The 20626-nt window shown below is 37.9% G+C and overlaps 1 protein-coding gene across 1 annotated transcript in view; it reads left to right on the plus strand.

The window, feature by feature from the left end:
• Positions 1-20124, plus strand: part of Bcap29 (B cell receptor associated protein 29) — a 42954-nt gene extending 22830 nt beyond the window's left edge. Inside the window, exons 7-8 of the mRNA XM_052185993.1 lie at positions 13006-13106; positions 18131-20124. Of these exons, the coding sequence (XP_052041953.1) occupies positions 13006-13106; positions 18131-18166 (137 nt within the window). The 3' untranslated portion in view covers positions 18167-20124. The remainder of the gene's footprint in view (positions 1-13005; positions 13107-18130) is intronic.
• Positions 20125-20626: the final 502 nt, after the last annotated feature.

Here is a 20626-nt window from a genome sequence, read left to right on the forward strand (position 1 = left end):
GGAGGCATAAGTGCTGAGGGCATGCTCAGTCAGGTCAAAAGCCACAAGAGGGATATTCAGAATACAAAATAAAATTTAAAAACAACTTGTAATTCTGAGATACTTTAAAGTTTAGCTTCTTAATCCTGACATAAAACCAAACTCAATATTACTTCAGTATTTAACAGAAAACTTGGGTGTTTGGAGAAAATGAACTCTTTAATAATATTGGCGTTGTGTTTATAATCTGATAAGATATACAGTCCTGTTTTTGAAATGTAGACTGCCTAACTACTTTCAAAGGGAGTCTGTGTTGAAATTAAAGCAGACTTTACCAGTTTGAGCGTGTCCTGTTTGGTTTCTGCAAGATGTATAATATTTTATGAACACATTTCATTAACGTGGAGTACATTTAGGTGACATTCTTAGTGACCTTGAGAAGCTCAAAAGCTCTGTTTCCAGAGATATTTTTTTGGCTGTTTTCTTGGCTTATAACAGACAAATTCATACAGGCAAGACTAAGAAACTGTATGAGCTAAAGTTGTATATGATTTTAACAGTACAGTGCTCAACACACAGCTGCATCAAGTACTCATTTAAATATTTCTAAAAACGGGATATTACGATGACATTGCTTAAGAACTTTTCAGAATGATCTTTTAGTCATTGTGATATTTTATAGGATGTTTCCCAAAGGAATTATCTTGTATGCTTCTATGATCCATCTTAAGTATTTTCTCCAAAGTTTATTAGAGAAAATAAAGTACTAAATATAAAGTTTCGTTTAAGCTAATTTTAGCACCAAAACAGAAAAGTAGTATTCTTTACTTTATTCTTACACTCTACCAGGAGCTGGAAAAATGACTCAACAGATGAGAGCACTTGTTTCTAGACTGGAGAGCTGGCTTAGTGGTTAAGAGCCCTTGTTGCTCTTCCAGAGAAACAGAGTTTGATTGCCAGCACCCACATGGTGGTTCAGAGTTGTGTGTAATTCACTTCCAAGGGATCCAATGCTCTTGTCTAAGCTCCCTGGGCTTCTGCTTGCATATAGCGTATATACTCGTGTGCACACACATAAAATATTTTTAAAAGAACATTCTACTAATCAATATTCCAATTTTTAATCCTGGCTCAGATTTTGACCAGTTAGTAAGCTGTTTCTGATTTTCAGTACATTAATATTATCTCCAAGACCAGAAGAGAGCACACATATCCCCGGGCACTTAACTTATACAAGATGACCTAGTCAGGTGCATGGATCCAGGCTTTCACTTTAATAATCCATTTAACAATAAGTCTGACATCCCAGGGTGTTGAGTAATTGGAGAAGGGCTTGGATATAAAAAATCAGGTCCTAAGCTGTAAGGAATTTATAAAGCTCGTAATAGAAATAAACCTGTGTTGTAGAAAACCTGCTGTTCAAAAGATTAACTTAAAGACCCTTCCAGGATAATTAGTAATAGTTGTTCCTACAACTAAATCTTCCTCAGTGTTTCTTCTTATAGCTAGAGGAAATATCTAGTACCCAAATAGTGAATGCATTTAGGCCATGGTAAAACTACATGGGACCAAACTAGAAAAGATAGTACCTGTTCCTCAAGCCTTTAAGAACAGGATTGTCCCAAGCATGGTGCACACCTTAATCTCAGCACCAGAAAGACAGAGACAAGACTAGCCTGGCCTACAAAGCTGGTTTCAGATCAGCCAAGGCTGTTTGTTATACAAAGAAATTCTGTCTCAAAAACAAAAGAAAAAAGAGGATTACACTTGTAACTTGCATTACTTAAAAAAGAAATCATTAGGGATGCCAACCTTAGAGCAAAGTTTATCTAGCAATTCATGTCTTCTTAAAAAGGAACCTGGGAGAAAGCACAGATCTCTGAAATACCAGCATTACAGGGGTGGAGAGAGCAGGATCAGAAGTTCAAAGCTTTGTTTCCCTACAGCAGACAGTCACATTCTGCCTGGACTACTGGAGACTGTCTCAGAGACAAACAGGAATTGAGGCACAGTCCCTCTCCTTCTTCCTTCCTCTTTCCCTTTCCTTTTTTATTTTTTTAATCACCAAAGTTTAAAGAATTCTTCAAAACATTCTTTGTAAATCATTTAACATGAAGAATAATTAACACTTTTCTTAAAAAATATATACCTGTTGCCAGGCATGGTAGCACTCACCTGAAAACCCAGCACTTTAGTGGCCAAGAGCAAAAGAATTATGAGTTAGAGGTAACCAGGTTATATAGCATGACCCTGATTCAAAAAGAAAAATATATACTTCTTAAGGGAAAAGCAAATAGTTAATGACTTTTCTAAATAAAGCATGTATAAGTAGAACAGAGACTTGGTGTAAAAACTATTATGTGTACCTAAGTGCTGGCAGCATGTAATAGAGACTTTATATTGGGGCCAAGAAACAGATTTGTGTACCCTTTTAAAAATACTGTTGGTTTAGCCGGGCGGTGGTGGCGCATGCCTGTAATCCCAGCACTCTGGGAGGCAGAGGCAGGAGGATTTCTGAGTTCAAGGTCTACAGAGTGAGTTCCAGGACAGCCAGGGCTACACAGAGAAACCCTGTCTCGAAAAGAAACAAATCCAAAAAACCAAAAAAAAAAAAAAAAAAAAAAAAAAAAAATACTGTTGGTTCAGTATCTTCCTAGGTGAATAGGTTCTCCATTACTTTGCCATACCTTGAAAACAAAAACCCTAAAATTTCCTTTCATAGACTGCCTTTATAACCTCAAAATGTATTTTAATTTCCTTTTTAACCAGTAGTAAATATATTAATGTAGGAACTAGAGACTGAAACTGCTAAGTGCTTTTCAATAGAAACTGAAAATCAAAACCAATTGCAGAATCATAGGACACTTATACTCTGTATAGCCAGATGTCTATATTCCTGCCAGAATCTTAAGGATAATATAAGCTTTTTATGCAAATTTAAATTACAGAATTTCAAGTTCCTACAGATAAACCATATATCTTTCTAAAATTAAATTCTCAAAGTCTAATCTCTGGATACTTCTAGTAGTAAAATTGTTGTGGACATGAATCATGAATTAAACTATCCTTTCTTTTCTTTTTCTTCTTACAGTAGGTTTTTCCCCCGAGGCAGGATCTCATATAACTAAAGCTGCTCTATAATTCCTAAACCCCATGCCTTAACCTTGCCTTGCAAACTTAGTTATCTAGCCACTTGATATTAGCTTTTTAAAGTGATTAAAGCCTATGCCTAATCCTTTTAGTTAGGCAAGTAATGCATTTATTAACTCATCTCTATATCATCTCCATGTATGGATGGTTGATGTTATTATCAAACTATAAAATGAGTCTTGCTTTCTATAAAATTACTTTCTCGGAGCCTGGCAGTGGTAGCCTGTACCTCTAATCCCAGCACTAAGGAGGCAGAGACAGGGGGTCTCTGAGTTCAAGGCCAGTCTGGTCTTAAAAAAGGATTGCTTCATTAGGACAAATATATAATGGTGATATGTTGTGTTTCTTTCTACAATCCCATTCAGTTATATTTTCTTTTTCTGTGAACTCTTTATTACTGTTCTGAAATAGCAAATAAAATTACCTATACCAAGGAAAAGCTTTTTTAATCATTACAGAGGGCATTAGCAAGAGAAAACAGACTATTTAATGAAGATCATATAGTCCAGATAGGTATAGGAAATATATGTACTTAAAACAATAGTTTCACTTCCTCCTCTAAATTCATATAATACATGAGTAAGTCTACCCAAAATAAGCATGAATAGACACAGCCATCTGCATTCTGGATAGTGAAATGTTCTAAGGGATAAGGTCAATGAACACAATTCTCTAAATGTTGATCGACTTAAACTACAGAAAAAAAATGGATCAGTGACACTACTCTTTTGAGTGGAGCAAAGAATATGATTAACAGGTTTGTTGTTGTATCATCCTAGGAAGCAGTAAATTGTGGAGATAAAATTTTGGGTCCCTTATGAAAAAAAGATTGTCTTAATAGCTTGATGTTCTTTTGTTGTACTTCCTAACTAGGTATTATTAAAGGCCTTTATGTTAAATGTTTTTATAATGAATGTATCTCCTTATAGAAACTTATTTTTATTGCAGAGAGAGTTACAGAAAAATTAAACTGGACAACCTGTCTAAAAATACTTAGGAAAGAGCTGGACAGATGGCTCAGCGGTTAAGAGCACTGATTGCTCTCCCAGAGGCCCTGGGTTCAGTTCCCAGCACCCACATGGCAGCTCACAACAGTCTGTAGCTCCACTTCCACAGCCTCCAACACCCTCACACAGACATGCGTGCCATACGTGCAGGCAAAATACCAATACACAAAAATAAAAATAAATAAATCATTCCTAAAAGTTAAAAAAGATCCTTAGGAAAAAATATACCAAATGATTAATACATAATAAATACCTTTGGTATGTACATTGGATGTGTTTTTAATTTAACTTATTTTCTATAGTAGTTTACTTATATACAATGAAAACTTAGTTAACAGTTTTGTGGGTATTATTATTATTATTCAAAGACTCTGGTAAGAGCCAATTTTGGCTTGGAATATTTGATTAATTGACACAATTTCTAACTTCACCTAGAAAATAGATTTTCACTCTTAGAAAGTTGTTTAACCTTGGAAATCTGTGGGGAAGCATGGGGTAATCTTGGTCAAGTTGGTAAATCTTTTTAGAAAACAGTTTTCTCGGGCTGGAGAGATGGCTCAGTGGTTAAGAGCACTGACTATTCTTCCAGAGGTCCTTAGTTCAATTCCCAGCAACCACATGGTGGCTAGCAACCATCTACAATGGGATCCGGCACCCTCTGAAGATGGTGTGTTTGAAGACAGCTACAGTGTACTTATATAATGTATAAAGAAATAAGAAAGAAAAACTTTAAAAAAAAAAAAGGGTAACAGTTTTCTCTTCTATAAAGTTAGGTAAGAGACTAGACTAGAATGTCCATTATGTAGCTCTAAATAGTGTAATTAAGTAAGATTGACTATGGAATGAACTTCATTGTTGGCCTTTTGACCTTTAAATATATTTTTTTTCATGAGAGAAAACTTCACAGTGATTTCCCTTTCTCCAAATGTTAAATTCAGCAGGTGGCTAATTTAATATTCTTGACTTCAAAAAGATGTTTCCAGCAGTCATTAGGGCAGGACCTGGCATGTTTGATTCATCTCTTAACTCTCAAATCTTAAACGTTGAACTCTCCGGGGTGGAGCACTGGGAGGAAGAAGAGAACATGAGGCAGTGAAGTGACTTTGCATTGCTACATGGTTGCTCATGTAAACCATCTGCTAAGCCCACTGGTATGGAATGACAAAGTTCATGGCAGCAGAATTGATTGGAAAAAATAATCAGCATGGTCTTTTTATTATCCTATTAGGAAACTAAAAATGAGAGTAGATCTATTCAGCTTTTAAGAGTGTTTGCTTTTGCAAGTAGCAAGTATAACCTAAAGCATGAATCTGAACGTGTCGCCTAGCATATCTATGTATTTCTGGTACTGTTTTTAATTTTCTTTGTTCTAACTTTATAATTTGTTCAAGTTTTACATATATATAAATTTAAATGTTAATTAGTGGTAGAAGCTTACAAGAAAAAAACAGCAGTCTTGTGAGTCTCCTTTCACCAGAAACAAGACCAATCTGTTTATTACTTGGGAAGGAATAGAAGGTATGGTCTTGTTGCAGGAGGTGTGTCACTGGGGGAGGGCTTCGAGGTTTTAAAAGATTCACTCTATCTCCAGTGTGCTCTCTTTGCTTCCTTTGTTGATTGAAATGTGAGCCACCGTGCCTTTGCTTTGCCATCGTGGGTGGAATCTAACCCTCAGAACCCGTATGCCCATTTCAATACTTTGTTTTATAAGTAACTTTGGTCATGGTGTTTTATCACAGCAATAGAAAAGCAAGACCGAAGTGGCGCACAGTAAAGGGATGATTGGTTCTTAGTGATACCACTGAAGGAGCTTTTACGGGAAAGAGAATCATTCTCCCTGAGTTATCAGGATGGGAAGGATTTGAGGAGCAGAAATGAGCTAGGAATAGCTTCCCCCAGCTTCAAGAGTGTTAACAAAGCAAAAGGAAAGGCCTCGTGACCAAGCCTGTGGTGTGTGTCTGAGCAGGGAGGATAAGGCTGGCAAGAAAGTGGTGTCCTCTGCTTAGTAACTACACCAGAGTTGTTTGTTTGTTTGTTTGTTTGTTTGTTTGTTTGTTTGTTTTTGAAACAGGGTTTCACTCTGTAGCCCTGGCTGTCTTCAAATTCAATCTATAGACCAGGCTGGCCTTGAACTCAGAGATCCACCTCCTTCTGCCTCCTGAGTGCTGGGATTAAAGGCATATATCACTATCATCTGCCCCCAAATTACTTTTATTACTTAGCAATTTAAGACTCTTTACTGATGTCACATATAGTACACACAGCGGAGCTTATTTTATTTAAACATTTGAAAGCCTGTCTATCAGTTTCCTAGCCCGGAGTGCCAATAATTATGTCAGCATGGATAAATCCCTATCGGCTCCAAAATTTCAAAGCACTTTTCCTGTGGGCCTCATTCATTCCCTCCCTTCCTTGAATGTAAGAATATTAATATGCATTCAAAGAAACAATTTTTTTTGTCTTTTTTAATCTTCACATGAAAGAATAAAATTATTTTTGTGTATTAATGATTGCTCTATAGTGTATTTTTTTATGTAGTTTTGTCTCTTTCTCAAAAATGTCTGTCCCTCTTTGCCAAGGAAGCAGTTTGCTAAAGTATGTCCAGTTTAATATCTCTGCCATTAGTCAGGCCTCTCACATCGCTATTAAGAACGGGGCTTTTTGTTGTCGCTGGAGGCAGCCATTTTGTTTGCTCACAAGATTATGCCTCTGCACTATTTAAAACTGTTGGCTGCCTTGTCACAGAGGAGAAAGTTCTAGACGTGCAGTATGGTGTGCAGTGATCTGAGTACCAGCACATCTCCAGTCTTATCAGCTTTGAGTTTTACCCTGCTCCTTTGTTATCATGCTCATGCTTACAATAGTGGCATCTCACTAGTTTTCCCCTTTGCTCAGTTTTGCACATCTACCTGCCTAGAACCCTGTTCCTATACTCTTCTAAGTGCAAGCATACACTACTTGATGCTCATACTTCTGCCCCAAAATTGCTCCTTCCAGGAAGCTTCTCCTGGAGTCTCTCCCTTTAAACATGATAGAGTGCCTTCCTTCCGGATCTTATGTTCTGCCCAGTTACTAAGCATCCACTCCAGAGAAATTACTGAGTTTGTTTGTTTGTTTGATGTGTGTAGGTGTTCTATTTGCATGTATTTATCTGTGCACTGCTAGCATGCATGATGGCCCCAGATTCAGCATCTTCCCATAGCTTCCAGGCAGCTGGCAATGTGTAAATGTTTATCCTGGAGATAAGTTCAATATCAAGCAAGTTTCTCCTCTGGCTGCCCGCCCCCACCCCCTCCCCACAGGACTTCCCTCAGCTCTTGTTTCTCCCAGGAGAATCCTGGGGAATTTCTTGAGGTCCATTGTTTGAATCCTCTATGCCTTGGAATATATAAAATAGATACTTCATTTGTAATATCATTCAAAACTTCAGAAAACATGACACAAATTTTTTATTTAAAAATCCGTTTATTTCAGACTGGGCATTAGTGACACATGCCTTTAATCCCAGCACTTGGGAGACAGAGGCAGAAGGATCTCTGTGAGTTCAAAGCTAGCCCTAATATACAGAGGGAGCTCCAGGACAGCCAAGACTACACAGAGCAACCTTGTCTTGACTATCCTGCCCCCCCCCCAAATTAATTCATTTCATTAAGGAAACTTAGGTCATTATGATAAGTTCTCATACTTAGTACTTGCAGCCTGGTGACTTCTAGCCACTCCTGTATATAACATAGTGCTTAAAGATACTGGCTGCCAAGCCTATTGACCTGAGTTCAATCCCTAAGACCCACATGGTAGAAAAAGAGAACACACTCCCACCAGTGGTCTTCTGACCTCCACATGTGAGTGGTCACACATAAGTGTCGCCATTATACACACTAACTAATGTAAAAAATGTTAATATATTTATTCTGTGTGTGTGGTGTGCTCGCGCATGCTATGAAACAGGTGGGGTAATCAGAGGAAAACTGAAAAGTGGATTCTCTCCTTTCATGCAGTTGTCAAGCTTGGCAGCAATATCTTTACCCAATGATCCATCATGCTGGCCCTTACTACATTATTTCAATAGTGCATCCTCTACATGCAGTGGGTCACTGTTGATGCTGATCTGGACCGTCTGGCTGAGAAGGTGTCTACTGAGTCTCTGTACTCTTAAGTGTACTGCTCCTGGCCTCTCAAATACTTTACTTCAGAAGGAAATACTGTTTACAGTATGGTCACACTGAGAGATTATAAGTATTCTATCACCTTGAGAGCAGAGAATCTACATACATTATTAATTAGTTTGTGTTGGTTAATCTGTTCTCCCCATTTGTTTATTCATGTCAGTGTGAACTCATTAGAAATTATATCATATTCTAAGTTATATTTTAACACTACTTTTTGTTGATTGTATTATCTATTTGGGGCCATCTCAGTTATGGCAGGCTCTTTGTTTTGGTTTGGATTTTAGAACACTTCCTTACTTTATGTACTCTGATACTCAAAGATAATCTTAATTTTTCTTGCCGGTATGTTTCCATCAAAATATTTCAAATATTCCTGTTTGTCGCCTTCTCCAGCTATCCTGAATGTCTTGGGTTTTAGATTGAAGATAGGGTTGTGCTAATCTTTGGAGACCAAAATTCCTATCAGATAACTATAAAGTAATACATCATATTATTTACCTGACATTTATCATCTGTACAAATGATATATGTACATTTGTAGAAGATACCACAAGCTAAGTGCTGCCAGGAAATGTAACAAAATTATTTTTGAAAGCACTTGCAAAACTGATTAAGGTTGGGCTGTAGAATACTAATTACAGTATCTGAGCCAGAAGAAAGCATAGTTTGTTTTCCACAAAACAGTATTTCACAAAACACTATTTCAGATACTTGTATGTGAGACCTCTCTGTCTGTAAGCACCTACCATGGGGCAGGCAGTGGGCTACATGTCCAGTGTAGCTCCCAGTCTGGTGAGACACAGTCATCCTCAGGAATAAGGACTGTGCTGGACGTCAGCTTGCTGTACATTCAGAGAACAATTCCTTCATATTTTAAGAATGATATTAATCAGCCAAATAAAATAGGAAACAGTAAGTAAGGCAGGGCAGTAGCAGAGAAAGTGTCAAGAAATGCTTGAATAAAATAGCTTATTACAAAGAATGTGGCACTTTGGAGGCACAACAAGGAGTTCATTGCAATTGGTGCACAAAGAAAGAGGCAGTAAGGAGAGGTAAGCAGCAGCCTTGAAACCACAAAGAAAGGCCGGATATTGTTGTGTCTTTTTTTTAACACAACATCTTTGAGGCACTATTTGGGAGTTTTAAAGCCTGGGAGTGACCACTTTTGTTAGCACTGTAGGCAGTGAGTTAAAGCATCTAAGCAACTAGATGAGAAATCCATTCCAGTAACGTAAGAGATAAGGAGAGTGGACACAGCGATGAGGTAGAATGTAGAGACTGGATGGCAGCTATCCCCTGTTAGCACTGGGGATCACAGACCTGACAAATTAAGCAATTTAAAAATAACTGTGTTAGATCCAGCAATTTGATCATTGACAAAAAATGCACATGTGGGTGTCAAGTACTGAATCACTCTAGGGTATCGTATGCTTAAGTTCTCAAAAACAGAACTAAAGAAACTGAAAAGAAACCAGCACTAAATCTATAGACTTTTTTCCAAATAAAATGTTTTCCTCTGGCTCAGGTATTATAATTATTGTACAAAATCCCAACTTTATTTATTTTGCCAGTGCCCCAAAAAATATTTCCTTCCATTTCTGGCAGTTCTTACCTGGTAGTATCTGTTATCTCTGATAGAAATCATAGTGATATACCATTTACACAATATGTTAGTCTTACCCACTCTTCTTGGTGTATAAATAACTCCATAAATATAAGCTCAACACTTGGAAAGATAACAAATGGTTTGCCCTACTTATATGTCAGTTTGCACAAACATGTTGACTTACTAATATCTCTACTATATAGTTATTTTCTGTGTTAATGATAAATGTACTTTAAAGGGTTCTAGTCACTAGGATATAATCTAGCTTCTGATTGAAAATAGCCATTTTGGGGAAGTATCTCAGCATTTCTTTAAAGCTCTAAGTGATAACCCATTTTGTAGATAAAAGAGAAGAAGGGCTGGAGTAAAGGCTGTGCAGTTGAGAGCCCTGGAATTAAATTCCCAGCACTGACATGGCAGCTCATAACCATCTAACTGGAGGTAGACACCCTTTAATATTTGGGGGTTTTAAAGCATTAGAGTGAGAGACATCCTCACACAGACATATATTCAGCAAAATCACAAGTGCACATGAAAGATAGACAGACAGACAGACAGACAGATAGATACATACATACACACACACACATACATACATACATACATACATACATACATACATGAATGAAAAGCAAAGCAAAACAGCAACTTAGATATATTGCCTCAAACCTCCTGGGCCAATAATGTTTTTCATATATATGCTGTTTCCAAAATGATACAGCTTAAAAGAAGCAAATTCATATGTCAGATGGAGCATTTACATAAACCCTTAGTTGCAGACACATTCCAAAAGGTGGAAAGCATCCAAAACACAGTATTGTCATTTGTGTAAAACAAGAGGTAAAGAAGTAGAAAACTATCCAAGAGGCCTCTAGACAGTAATAGCCTTCCCTAATTAGAATGAATTTGGTATGAAAGTAATTATCAACGCTATTGATGTCCACTGAGATGCAAAGCAAAGTAAGAAACATGTTCATATCTCGGTTTGATCAGTAGCAATGAAAACTCTTTGCCTATTGTTGTTTTAAGTCCATGTTAGTAATAAGCAGAAGAAGCTCCTGGATAGTCAGTGTAAGTGGTTCCTGAGATTCTTAAAACTGAACCCAGTGTGATAGGTTCAGAATAGCAATTCTAACTGTGTAGAAGATGTATAGATTTTGAGTCTGGTTAATTTCATTGTATGATACTTTTATTTCCAAGGCTTTTTATAATAAAGTTAATTAAAAGCTTAAAAGAGTAAGTAAGGAACTGATGGGTTAACCTCTAAAATGTTCTAAATAATATGTTCATTAAACATAATCATAAAGCGTAAACCATTTTTAACATTAAAACTAGCCCCATTTAATACAACCTCTGACTAACCTGTCTGAGCCCATTTTAGCTGGTATAACAAGGTACTGTATGCCCAGGAACTTATAAGCAACATGAATTAATTTCTCACAGTTTTGGAGGTTGGGAAGTGTGAAGATGTCAAGCGATTGGGTGTCAGCCTTTTCTTGGCTTACAGACAGTGCTTTCTCAATATCCTCACAGCGTGGAGGGAGGGCAGCCCTCTGGGATCTCGAGTTAGGGCCCAAATTCTGATATGAGGGCTCTGCCTTCATGGCTTATTTCCCAGCCTCACCTCCTAATACTATCCCTTTGGTGGTTAAGTTTCAATATATAAATGGTTAACTTTCAATATGTAAATTGTAGGGAGTAAAATACATTCATACTATGGTTTTAACTTTTTTTTTTTTTTGGTGGATGTTTTGTTTTGATTTGGAACTATTTTGATTTTTATATACCAGAAAGCTCCTAAACATGTTCAGTATGATCTGAAGATAGCACTAACCATGCTTCATAGTAGACTCTAAGAAATGTGGTTATGGTCCAGTTCAAATTGAAAACCAAGACATAACTCTTTATATTGTGGTTGTTATCCCAATGAACTCTAACCACCACCACCAATAACAATAATGATAACACAATCTGTCTTTCATACGTTTACCAAGTAATATCATATTGAATTTGTCAAAACTCAGTCTTTAATATTTAATTTAGAATTATGGGTCCAATAAAAGGAAATTATATATAAAGCTGTGCTTAGCTTTTAACATATGTACTGGAAGGTCCTTTAGGAGCAAGCACTTTACCAACTCCATGGTTCCTAAAAATAGACCTTTTTTTTGATGACTGTTTTTATAATGCCTGAGTATTACTACCCTGTGCTAGGGAAGGTTACAGTGGGCCTGGAACATGTGCCAGAAAGTAAAGAAATGCCTTTTAAAAAAGAATGAATGAATGAACGAACGAACAAGAAAGAAGAGAAAAAAGAAAGGAAAGAAAAAAGAAAGGAGGGAAAGAAGGAATAAAGGGAGACAGAAAGGTGGGAGCATAGTCATTGGAGGAAGGAGCCCGAAGTTCTCTCTTTCAGTGAACAAGTTATTGAAAAGAATAGGAAACTGAATTTTTTTGATGATGTATGGATGACAGGTGCACGGTTCACAGCCTGTGGGTTGTGACTACTTGCAATATCGTGATTATGAAGTATCAACAAACTGATTGTAGGGTTGGGGTCAGCACATGAAGGACTATACCAAAGGGTCACAGCATTGGGACGGTTGAAAACGATTGCATTAGATGGGTGGGAAAGACAAGCAGCACAATTCTAACAAAATAATAGAGATGAAATGATAGAAGTTGGCCACTGTCACAAGGATTGGTTTAGGAAGAATTATCAGTGGACGATAAATAGAGGGAGGCAGCCAGACATGTGGACAGAGAGCAGGGTGTTGTTATGGTCTGATTTATCCCACACATTGCTACTCTAGTTATGAGAAAACAGTAACAAAAATGAAACAATAAGAGGTAGAATCTTTGGAAGTGGTTGTAGAAGTTAAAAATGACATAGTTATAACTGCTATCACTAGTGAAATTTGGGTGACATTAAATGTATTGTGTCATGTTAGAGAATGCCCTATTGTTAGAAAATATACAATGAAGAAACAAAGAAAAAGAAGACATGTTTTTGAAACTTAGCAAGTGTGTGTAGAGAGCATGATAACTATGCAGCATGACACTAACAAAATAAAATTCTGTTGGATGTTTTTAGCCCTTTTTAAGGCCCAAAATGACGTGATGACTATGAAGATTCAGTCAGAGAGACTTTCTAAAGAGTATGATCGGCTCCTGAAAGAACACTCAGAACTTCAGGTTGGTGACATATATTTGTATATGTAAATTTTTTTGAAATAATAATTTCTTGAGTAAACTATTTGAATTACATGCCCTTCACAAACAGTGTGTTTAATCCTGGCTTTATTAAATAACCAGAGAAGCAAGATTTACCTGAAGGATAAAGATTGTGCCATTATAGCCAAATGCAAGATAGCCAAAATATAAGGCGTTACTAACATGCTATCTTTAAAACATTCTACTTTAGTTTTAAAGAAAGTAATTGAACTATAAAATAGAAGCATTAAAAAATGGGTCCTGGAAAAATTTGTGTTTCACCATCTAGATTGTTTGCCGTATTTGTGCCAAAATTTGAAGTTTTATGTCTTCCTTCAATCTTTGTTTTTGGTATCTTAGGGCAAAGAACTATGGCATTCAAATACCTGATTTACATCTACAAAGATGATTTAAAGATGGGGGAAATCTTTGTTAAAGCAGCCATCAAATCTAAACCCTGGGTTTTCTTTCTCTGTCTCTACTTTAGCAAGTCAGTACCAAACATTCATCCATAGGTAGGTCTATCTTTTTTCTTTTTAGCTGTCAGTTGCTGTCTTAGTTAGGATTTTCCGGCTGCTGTGAAGAGACACTCTGGCAAGACAGCTCTTATAATGAGTATTCTGGCTCAAGCATACTCAAACCACCATAATGACCACCCTGAATTTATTTCCCAAGCCTCCTTTTTTGAGGTGAAGCCAGAGAGGGTGCTGCCAGAGATCAAATCCAGGCCTAGTGCATGATAGGCAAGTGGTGTAGCCCTGAGCTTACAGCCAGGTACAGGCTGAGGAAAAGCATGGGAAGAACTGATACTGAGACAGCCTTGGCGTGTGACAGAGGCATTATACTCAAACACTCTGGAATCAGAACTGGAATATCTGTATCAGTCTAAATACTAGATTTATGATCCTGACATGACGCCGTCCGTCTGAAAGAATTCACATCTTTCATCTGTAACATTGAAACAATAATAAAGTCTTGTTCACTGGTGTGTTGAGAACTAAAGGAAATGCAGCATACTTGGAACTTTTCCTAGCTGATACAATCAAGAAACCTAGATAGCTGTTAGCTAAGCATGGTGGCACGCACCTTTAACCCCAGCATTTAAGTATGCCTCAAAGAACAGGAGGGAGGGAAGGAGAAAGGGGGAAAGCAAGGGAGGGAGGGGAGCAAAGAATAACCGACGAGCTATCACTGTCATCAGCATTCTTTCCTCTATAGTTTTACTGACCGACTGCCTTAACCTCAGTTACTCCAGCCTTCAAGCTGCTCAGTCAAGAAGCAGTCTATAACCTGAAGAGACTTGTTCCAGATCCTGATGTGTAGTCTAGTCCCAGTACACTAATGGCTAAACTTATGTGGTCTACATTAGATGTTTACATTGTAGAGATCCTGACATTGCTGACCTGCTCGAGGCATGACAAGAACAACTCTGTGACATCCACAGTGCTCCACTGGGAAGAAAAGAAGTATTTTCAAGGCCTTTTGTCTAAGTGCATTTTACCCCTCTTATTGTGAAAGGAGGATATTCTCAACCATCATGTTTTCCACACATTTTGAGAGGAAAGAGTTTTCAAGGTACCAGAAATGTTTAGGCTCTAAACTGCAAAAGATGAAACAAAGAATATACCCTCAGTCTTTTAGTTCAGTGTCCATTGCTTAATGTCTCCATTGTAGTGACGCCCAATGGTAATAGTTCATTAGGGGTAACTCCTTAATCCTGAATAATGTGCAACAGTAAGTGTTCCTCCATCTCCTCACTACCCCCAGGGGGGGAAAGACTTTCCGCTTGGAGCTTCTTTATTCGTAGCAAATATATGGAAAGCTTTTATAGGTATACTCTTCCCAAGAAAAGAGCTGTTGTCCATGCTTCTTCAGGAAAGAACCACATCCTAGATGAACTAAGTGCCATGCAGTGTTGATTAGAGCCTTATGCTATAATGTATGTAAGCCCTAATCTAATACCTGTCTGTATTCTGTCGATGGTCTTGTATATGTGTCATAGTCACTCCTGTAGCAACTCTGTACTTTAAAATAGTCTGCTGTCTCTGTTTAGTAGACAAAGATGTTAAGAATCAAAAATTTTTTAGGTGATTTGCTCTGAAGTTATTGAACTAAAAAGAGCATTTAAAGCTGGGCATCAAAGTCAGGAAATCTTTCTCAACAACTGCCTTGTTAACTAGGTTCTTCGGCCTTTCTGGACATCGAGCTGTGTGTTCTTGGATCTGTTCTTTTGGTATCTATGCTCCATCCCGTGTAGAAATGTACATTTCCAGACCCTTGCTTTCTGACTTCTGGGCAGGTTTGCCAGGGAGAGACATTAATAGAAAACTGAAAACAGAAACCAAGAAAGCCCCCGATTTCTCCTGTCTCCTGCTGGACATTTCCTTCCTGGCCTCCAGCCATTCTCCCTGGTCAGAGTTCTAGTGAGCGGCTTCCATTTGCAGGTCCTCCCCCAAACATCCTCTCTCAGGCCTCTGCCCATGGCTAGAGTGGGGCCTCTCTGCTAGTGCTAATGCTGTTTGTCTGCCTACTTTCTCATTACCTGAAAATCTAACGTCTGAAATATCCTTTAAAGGGTCAAGTAGCTCCTGGATCCTCTGAATCATCTGACATCCAGGTGTCCTGGCTACGTAAATGAGAGATAGGATGGATATCTTAATGAGCATCAAACCAGATCCTATTCCAAAAAAGAACCTTAAATATTAAATAACAAGAAAGTCTCAACTGTTAAAAACAATGAATTCATGAAATTCTTAGGCAAATGGATGGAACTAAAAAATATCATCCTCAGTGAGGTCACTCAGTCACAAAAGAACACACATGGTATGCACTCACTGATAAGTGGATATTAGTCTAAAAGCTCAGAATACCCAAGATACAATTTATAGACCACATGAAGCTCAAGAAGAAGGAAAACCAAAGTGTGGATGCTTCAGTCCTTCTTAGAAGGGGCAACAAAATACTCATGGGAGGAAAGATGGAGACAAAGTGTAGAGCAGAGACTGAAGGAGAGGCCATCCAGAGACTGCCCCACCGGGGGCTCCATCCCATATACAGACACCAAACCCAGACACTATTGCTGATGCCAAGAAGTGCTTGCTGACAGGAGCCTGATATGGCTGTCTCCTCTAGCAAATACAGAGGTGGATGCTTGCAGCCAACCACTGGACTGAGCATGGAGTCTCCAATGGAGGGGTTAGAGAAATGACTGAAGGAGATGAAGGGATTTGTAACCCATAGGAAGAACAACAATATCAACCAACCAGACCACCCTGAGCTCCTAGGAACTAAACCACCAAAGAGTGCACATGGAGGGACCCATGGCTCCAGCTGCATCCGTAGCAGAGGATGGCCTTGTTGGACATCAATGGGAGGAGAGGCCCATGGTCCTGTGAAGGCTCCATGCCCAAGTGTAGGGGGATGCCAGGGTGGGGAAGCAGGAGTGGGTGGGTGGGTGAGCACCCTTAGAGAAGCAAGGGAGGGAGGATGGGATAGGGGATTTCGGGTTGGGGGAACTGGGAGATGGGATAATATATGAAATGTAAATGAATAAAATATCCAATAATAATAAAAAGAAAGAAAGTCTCTTTATAGCCATAAGATATTTAGTTGATTTGTTACATTTTTTCCCTGCCCACCCACCTGGCTCCATTGTCTACTATGAAAACCTAAGAAACATGCTGAGATTTAGATGTCATTTCTTGGGCGTTAGAGAAATGGCTCAGTGGTTAAGAGCACTGACTCCTCTTTCAGAGGACCTGGGTTCAATTCCCATCACCTACATGGTAGCTCACAACTGTCTGTAACTCTGACACCCTCACACAGACATGCATTCAGGCAAAACACCAATGCATATAAAATAAAACTAATGTGTCATTTTATGGACGTCTTTTTACAAGTGACTCTAATATTTATACTCTGTCCAAGCAAAAGGTAACAGAAAATCATTCTATATTATTAAGTTGAATTTAGCTTGTCCCTATGTATTTTACTTTTATGGTCAAATCAATCTTAGTAATTTAATTATATCCTAAGTTTTCTTGGAAAATCTTACTAATTTTCTTAATTTTATATAATCGTGATAGTTTGAAGTAAGTATGAATAGCTGTTTAAATGTTTAAGAAACAAAGGTGGTAGAAAATCTGGTTCCTTTTCCGTAATCAAATCTCATTTTGCAGCTTTTAAATCCATTTGGATTTCCCTAGCTGGGGCCCCTCCCTGCTAAGAGAACTAAATAAATATTAGAAACCAGTCCCTTCAGAACATGTAGTCTTTGCTTTTTCTTATTTGGCCTGGCTGTCATCTAGAAGGGAAAAAAAGCCCTGACTAGGTGTTATTGGAAAACTATCAGCACTTGCTAAGTTTTAAATTCATTTTGAAAATCACCCTTCCCATAGGAAACTGCCCTGAATACCGATTTAATAGCATTTCTATTAAAACTTTGATTTATATGTAAAGTGGTCAAATATGTATAAATGAGTAGAAGTAATATATTGCCAATCAGAATACCTCCCCTTGTCCTAATTGATTGCTTAACGTTGTTTAAAAGCATTGGCACTCAGCCAGACACTCGCAGAGGATGTCTGTTTCAGCCAGTTCTGCAGCCCCACTCCGGGAGGTCTCTTCCTTGATAGAAACATTTGCTTTCTTAGTCCAGTTCCTCATCTAAGGTTCACTTGGATTTCATTTTCCATGTGTTTAGAGCTACATTCTCACAGTAATCTTCACACCATGATCAGAATGGTGTGAGGAGCCAGTTCTGATTTGGGAAGGACTAAATGGAAGGAGGTGGGAGGGACAGACAGAAAGAAAGATAAGGGTGGAGAGCTGTCCACAGCAGTTGAACAGTCTTTGGTTTTATTTTTTGTTTTATAGTATTTAAAGTTTCAAACTTTCTCAATCCATATTTTTACATTTTACTTCTTTAATGACTAGCAAAATACCATTTTTTGTATATGTCCTTGTATCTGTGAACTTGCTTCTTAATCTGCTTTTTTTTCTTACAGAACCGTTTAGAAAAAGACAAGAAGAAAGGCCTGTGAACTAACTTTATAACAGAAGATTGTGCTACGCCTTGTCCAAGTTCAGTTAAAAAGAAGCTCTGCTAGCTACGCAGACCCACAGCAGCTGGATAGGAGTGACACTTCCAAAATATTTGATAATGTTTCAAATCTAAAGTATGCATTTCAGCTCTTTTGAAAAATATAAGCATGATAAATACCATATTTACATATTGCTAATAGCATTGGTTTATAGTGGTTCTTTACCCATAAAAGGAAAAATTCATTTGCCAGCATTTACTTCCCAAATTAGATCTGAAGTTGCATGAAACCATTATTCACTTTGAAAGCTTTGATGAGTTTTTACTAATAATCAGATGGTGGTGGTGGTGGTAAAAATGATGTGTTTGAAAATAGTACTCGGTATCAGAAAATGTGTTCACAGGGAAATAAGAATAAATAACCACAATCAGCCACCATGCTTATAGAGAAGAGTCAGAGCAGAGTGAAAACTACGGCCTTAGGGCTTCTTAAGCCTAATGATTTTACAATTTATTCTACATATGACAGCACTGTTGATAGTGTGTGTTGTTACTATGCTTCTGTGCCTATTAGACTATTGATCTTTGCTTAGTCATAGAATCAGTAGTCTGTCTTTTCAAGGTCATCTGCTAATAGAATGTATGCCCATTTGCAAAACTGTCCTGCTGCTGAATTGAACTTAAGTCGCACTGTGGATTTCTCCACTTACAAAGCTTGTTTACGACATCCAAAAAGCAGTGTTTTTTATATTTGTAAAAGGTACTGATTATACTGGTATTACCTCAGTATACACGCACTGGCATCATACAAATCTCTCTACTATGTATCTGTTAAAAAGTTAAATACTGCTTTTCCTGCAAATGTTCATGTAGAAGTAGTGATTGTAATAATATGATTTAGGTTATTTCAGTGTTTAACTGTGAAAAGCCACTTGTATTAAAATGCTTAAATATAAAAGAAAATGTAAAAATAATAATTGGAATTTTTAATTCTCTAGTTTTTATCTATAATTTTAATGCCAGTTCTGTGTATATTTAATTGTTCTCACTGCAAACTGGGTAAAATGAGTAATAAATACCTAAGATTGGATTTCAGATAAAAATTAGGATTTAGTGCTAGAAAACAGACATGAAGAAGACACCCCCACCCCCAGGGTAAAATATGGGAGTTATACCATGTGGGCTGACACTACCAGAAGTAACAAGGAGAGGGAATGCTGAATGAGAGGGAAATTGAGCACATGACATCTCAAACCCTACACTTAGAAATGTCAACGTGAGAGGGACTTGGTAAATATAGACACTGAGCTACTCTGCAGAAATCAACTCTAATGTCAGAATAACAAATTGAAGAGAAAGTGCACAGCTTTAGAATTAGAACCCAGAGCTAACCCAGCTTCACCACGTGCATGTTTAGTTATGGGACCTGAACGAGTTACTCAGATTCACTGGGACTTCTTTTCCTCAGTTCCAAATTGAGACTATTACTATTTGAATAAGGGTTACTATTGAAACTAATATGATTCTCAAAGTTACCCTATGATATAGTGTAGAAAAATTCTCTTTGACAAATTCATGGATTTGAAAGTTTCATCAAAAAAGCACTTTAAAGTTTACAGTTAGGGAATCTTAGACCTCAACTCTCAATTTTACAGATCTATAATTAGATATAACAACAAAAAAAATGAGGACTTTTCCTGTAAGTCAGAGTCATGTTTAGGAACTGACAATGCAGGTATCCTAGTTCCCTGGATATTCCCTAGTTCCCTAGTTTAGTTTGCTAACCCTTAAACAATGCCAGATATGTGTAAGTAGACTGGTGGCGTGGACTCTGCAGGTTTTGGTTGGGGGGAGGGTTTTAGTGTAGCTATGAGGAAGAGAACAACCAGAGACTTCTGAAAGAGTCTGCAGAAAGAAAAGGCAAAACAAAACAACAAAACAAGAAAGTAGTAGACAGAATCTGGCCAGCAGACTGGAGCTGGCCAGGAGGCAAGCAGGCACTTCAGTGTGCTAATAGGTACCACAGAGAGACCTTTGTCCCTCCTGCCCTCACAAGGTTACTGCCTTTTTTTTTTTTTTAATGCCTTTTGGGTTTTTTGAGATGGGGTTTCTCTGTGTAGCCATGGCTGTCCTAGAACTCACTCTGTTAAACCAGGCTAGCCTCCAATTCAGAAATCTGCCTGCCTCTGCCTCCCAAGTGCTGGGACTAAAGGCATGTGCCACCACCACCTGGCTGTAATTACCACTTTTGATGGAGGGGAACCAGCTTTATAAGTTCCTCAGAAATACTAGGGGTTTTTGTTTGTTTGTTTGTTTGTTTTTTGTCTTAACTTCCATAATTTGGGAGAGATGGAGTTTCCTTTGGATCTGACAATATATAGCCAAGGTTTGAACCAGAGAGTATAAACGAGTTCTTCCTACTAGTTTTCTTTCCTGTGTTGGTATTTAGCAAATCCTATAC

Source organism: Apodemus sylvaticus, chromosome 6 (genome assembly GCF_947179515.1).
Source record: "Apodemus sylvaticus chromosome 6, mApoSyl1.1, whole genome shotgun sequence".
NCBI lineage: Eukaryota > Metazoa > Chordata > Mammalia > Rodentia > Muridae > Apodemus > Apodemus sylvaticus.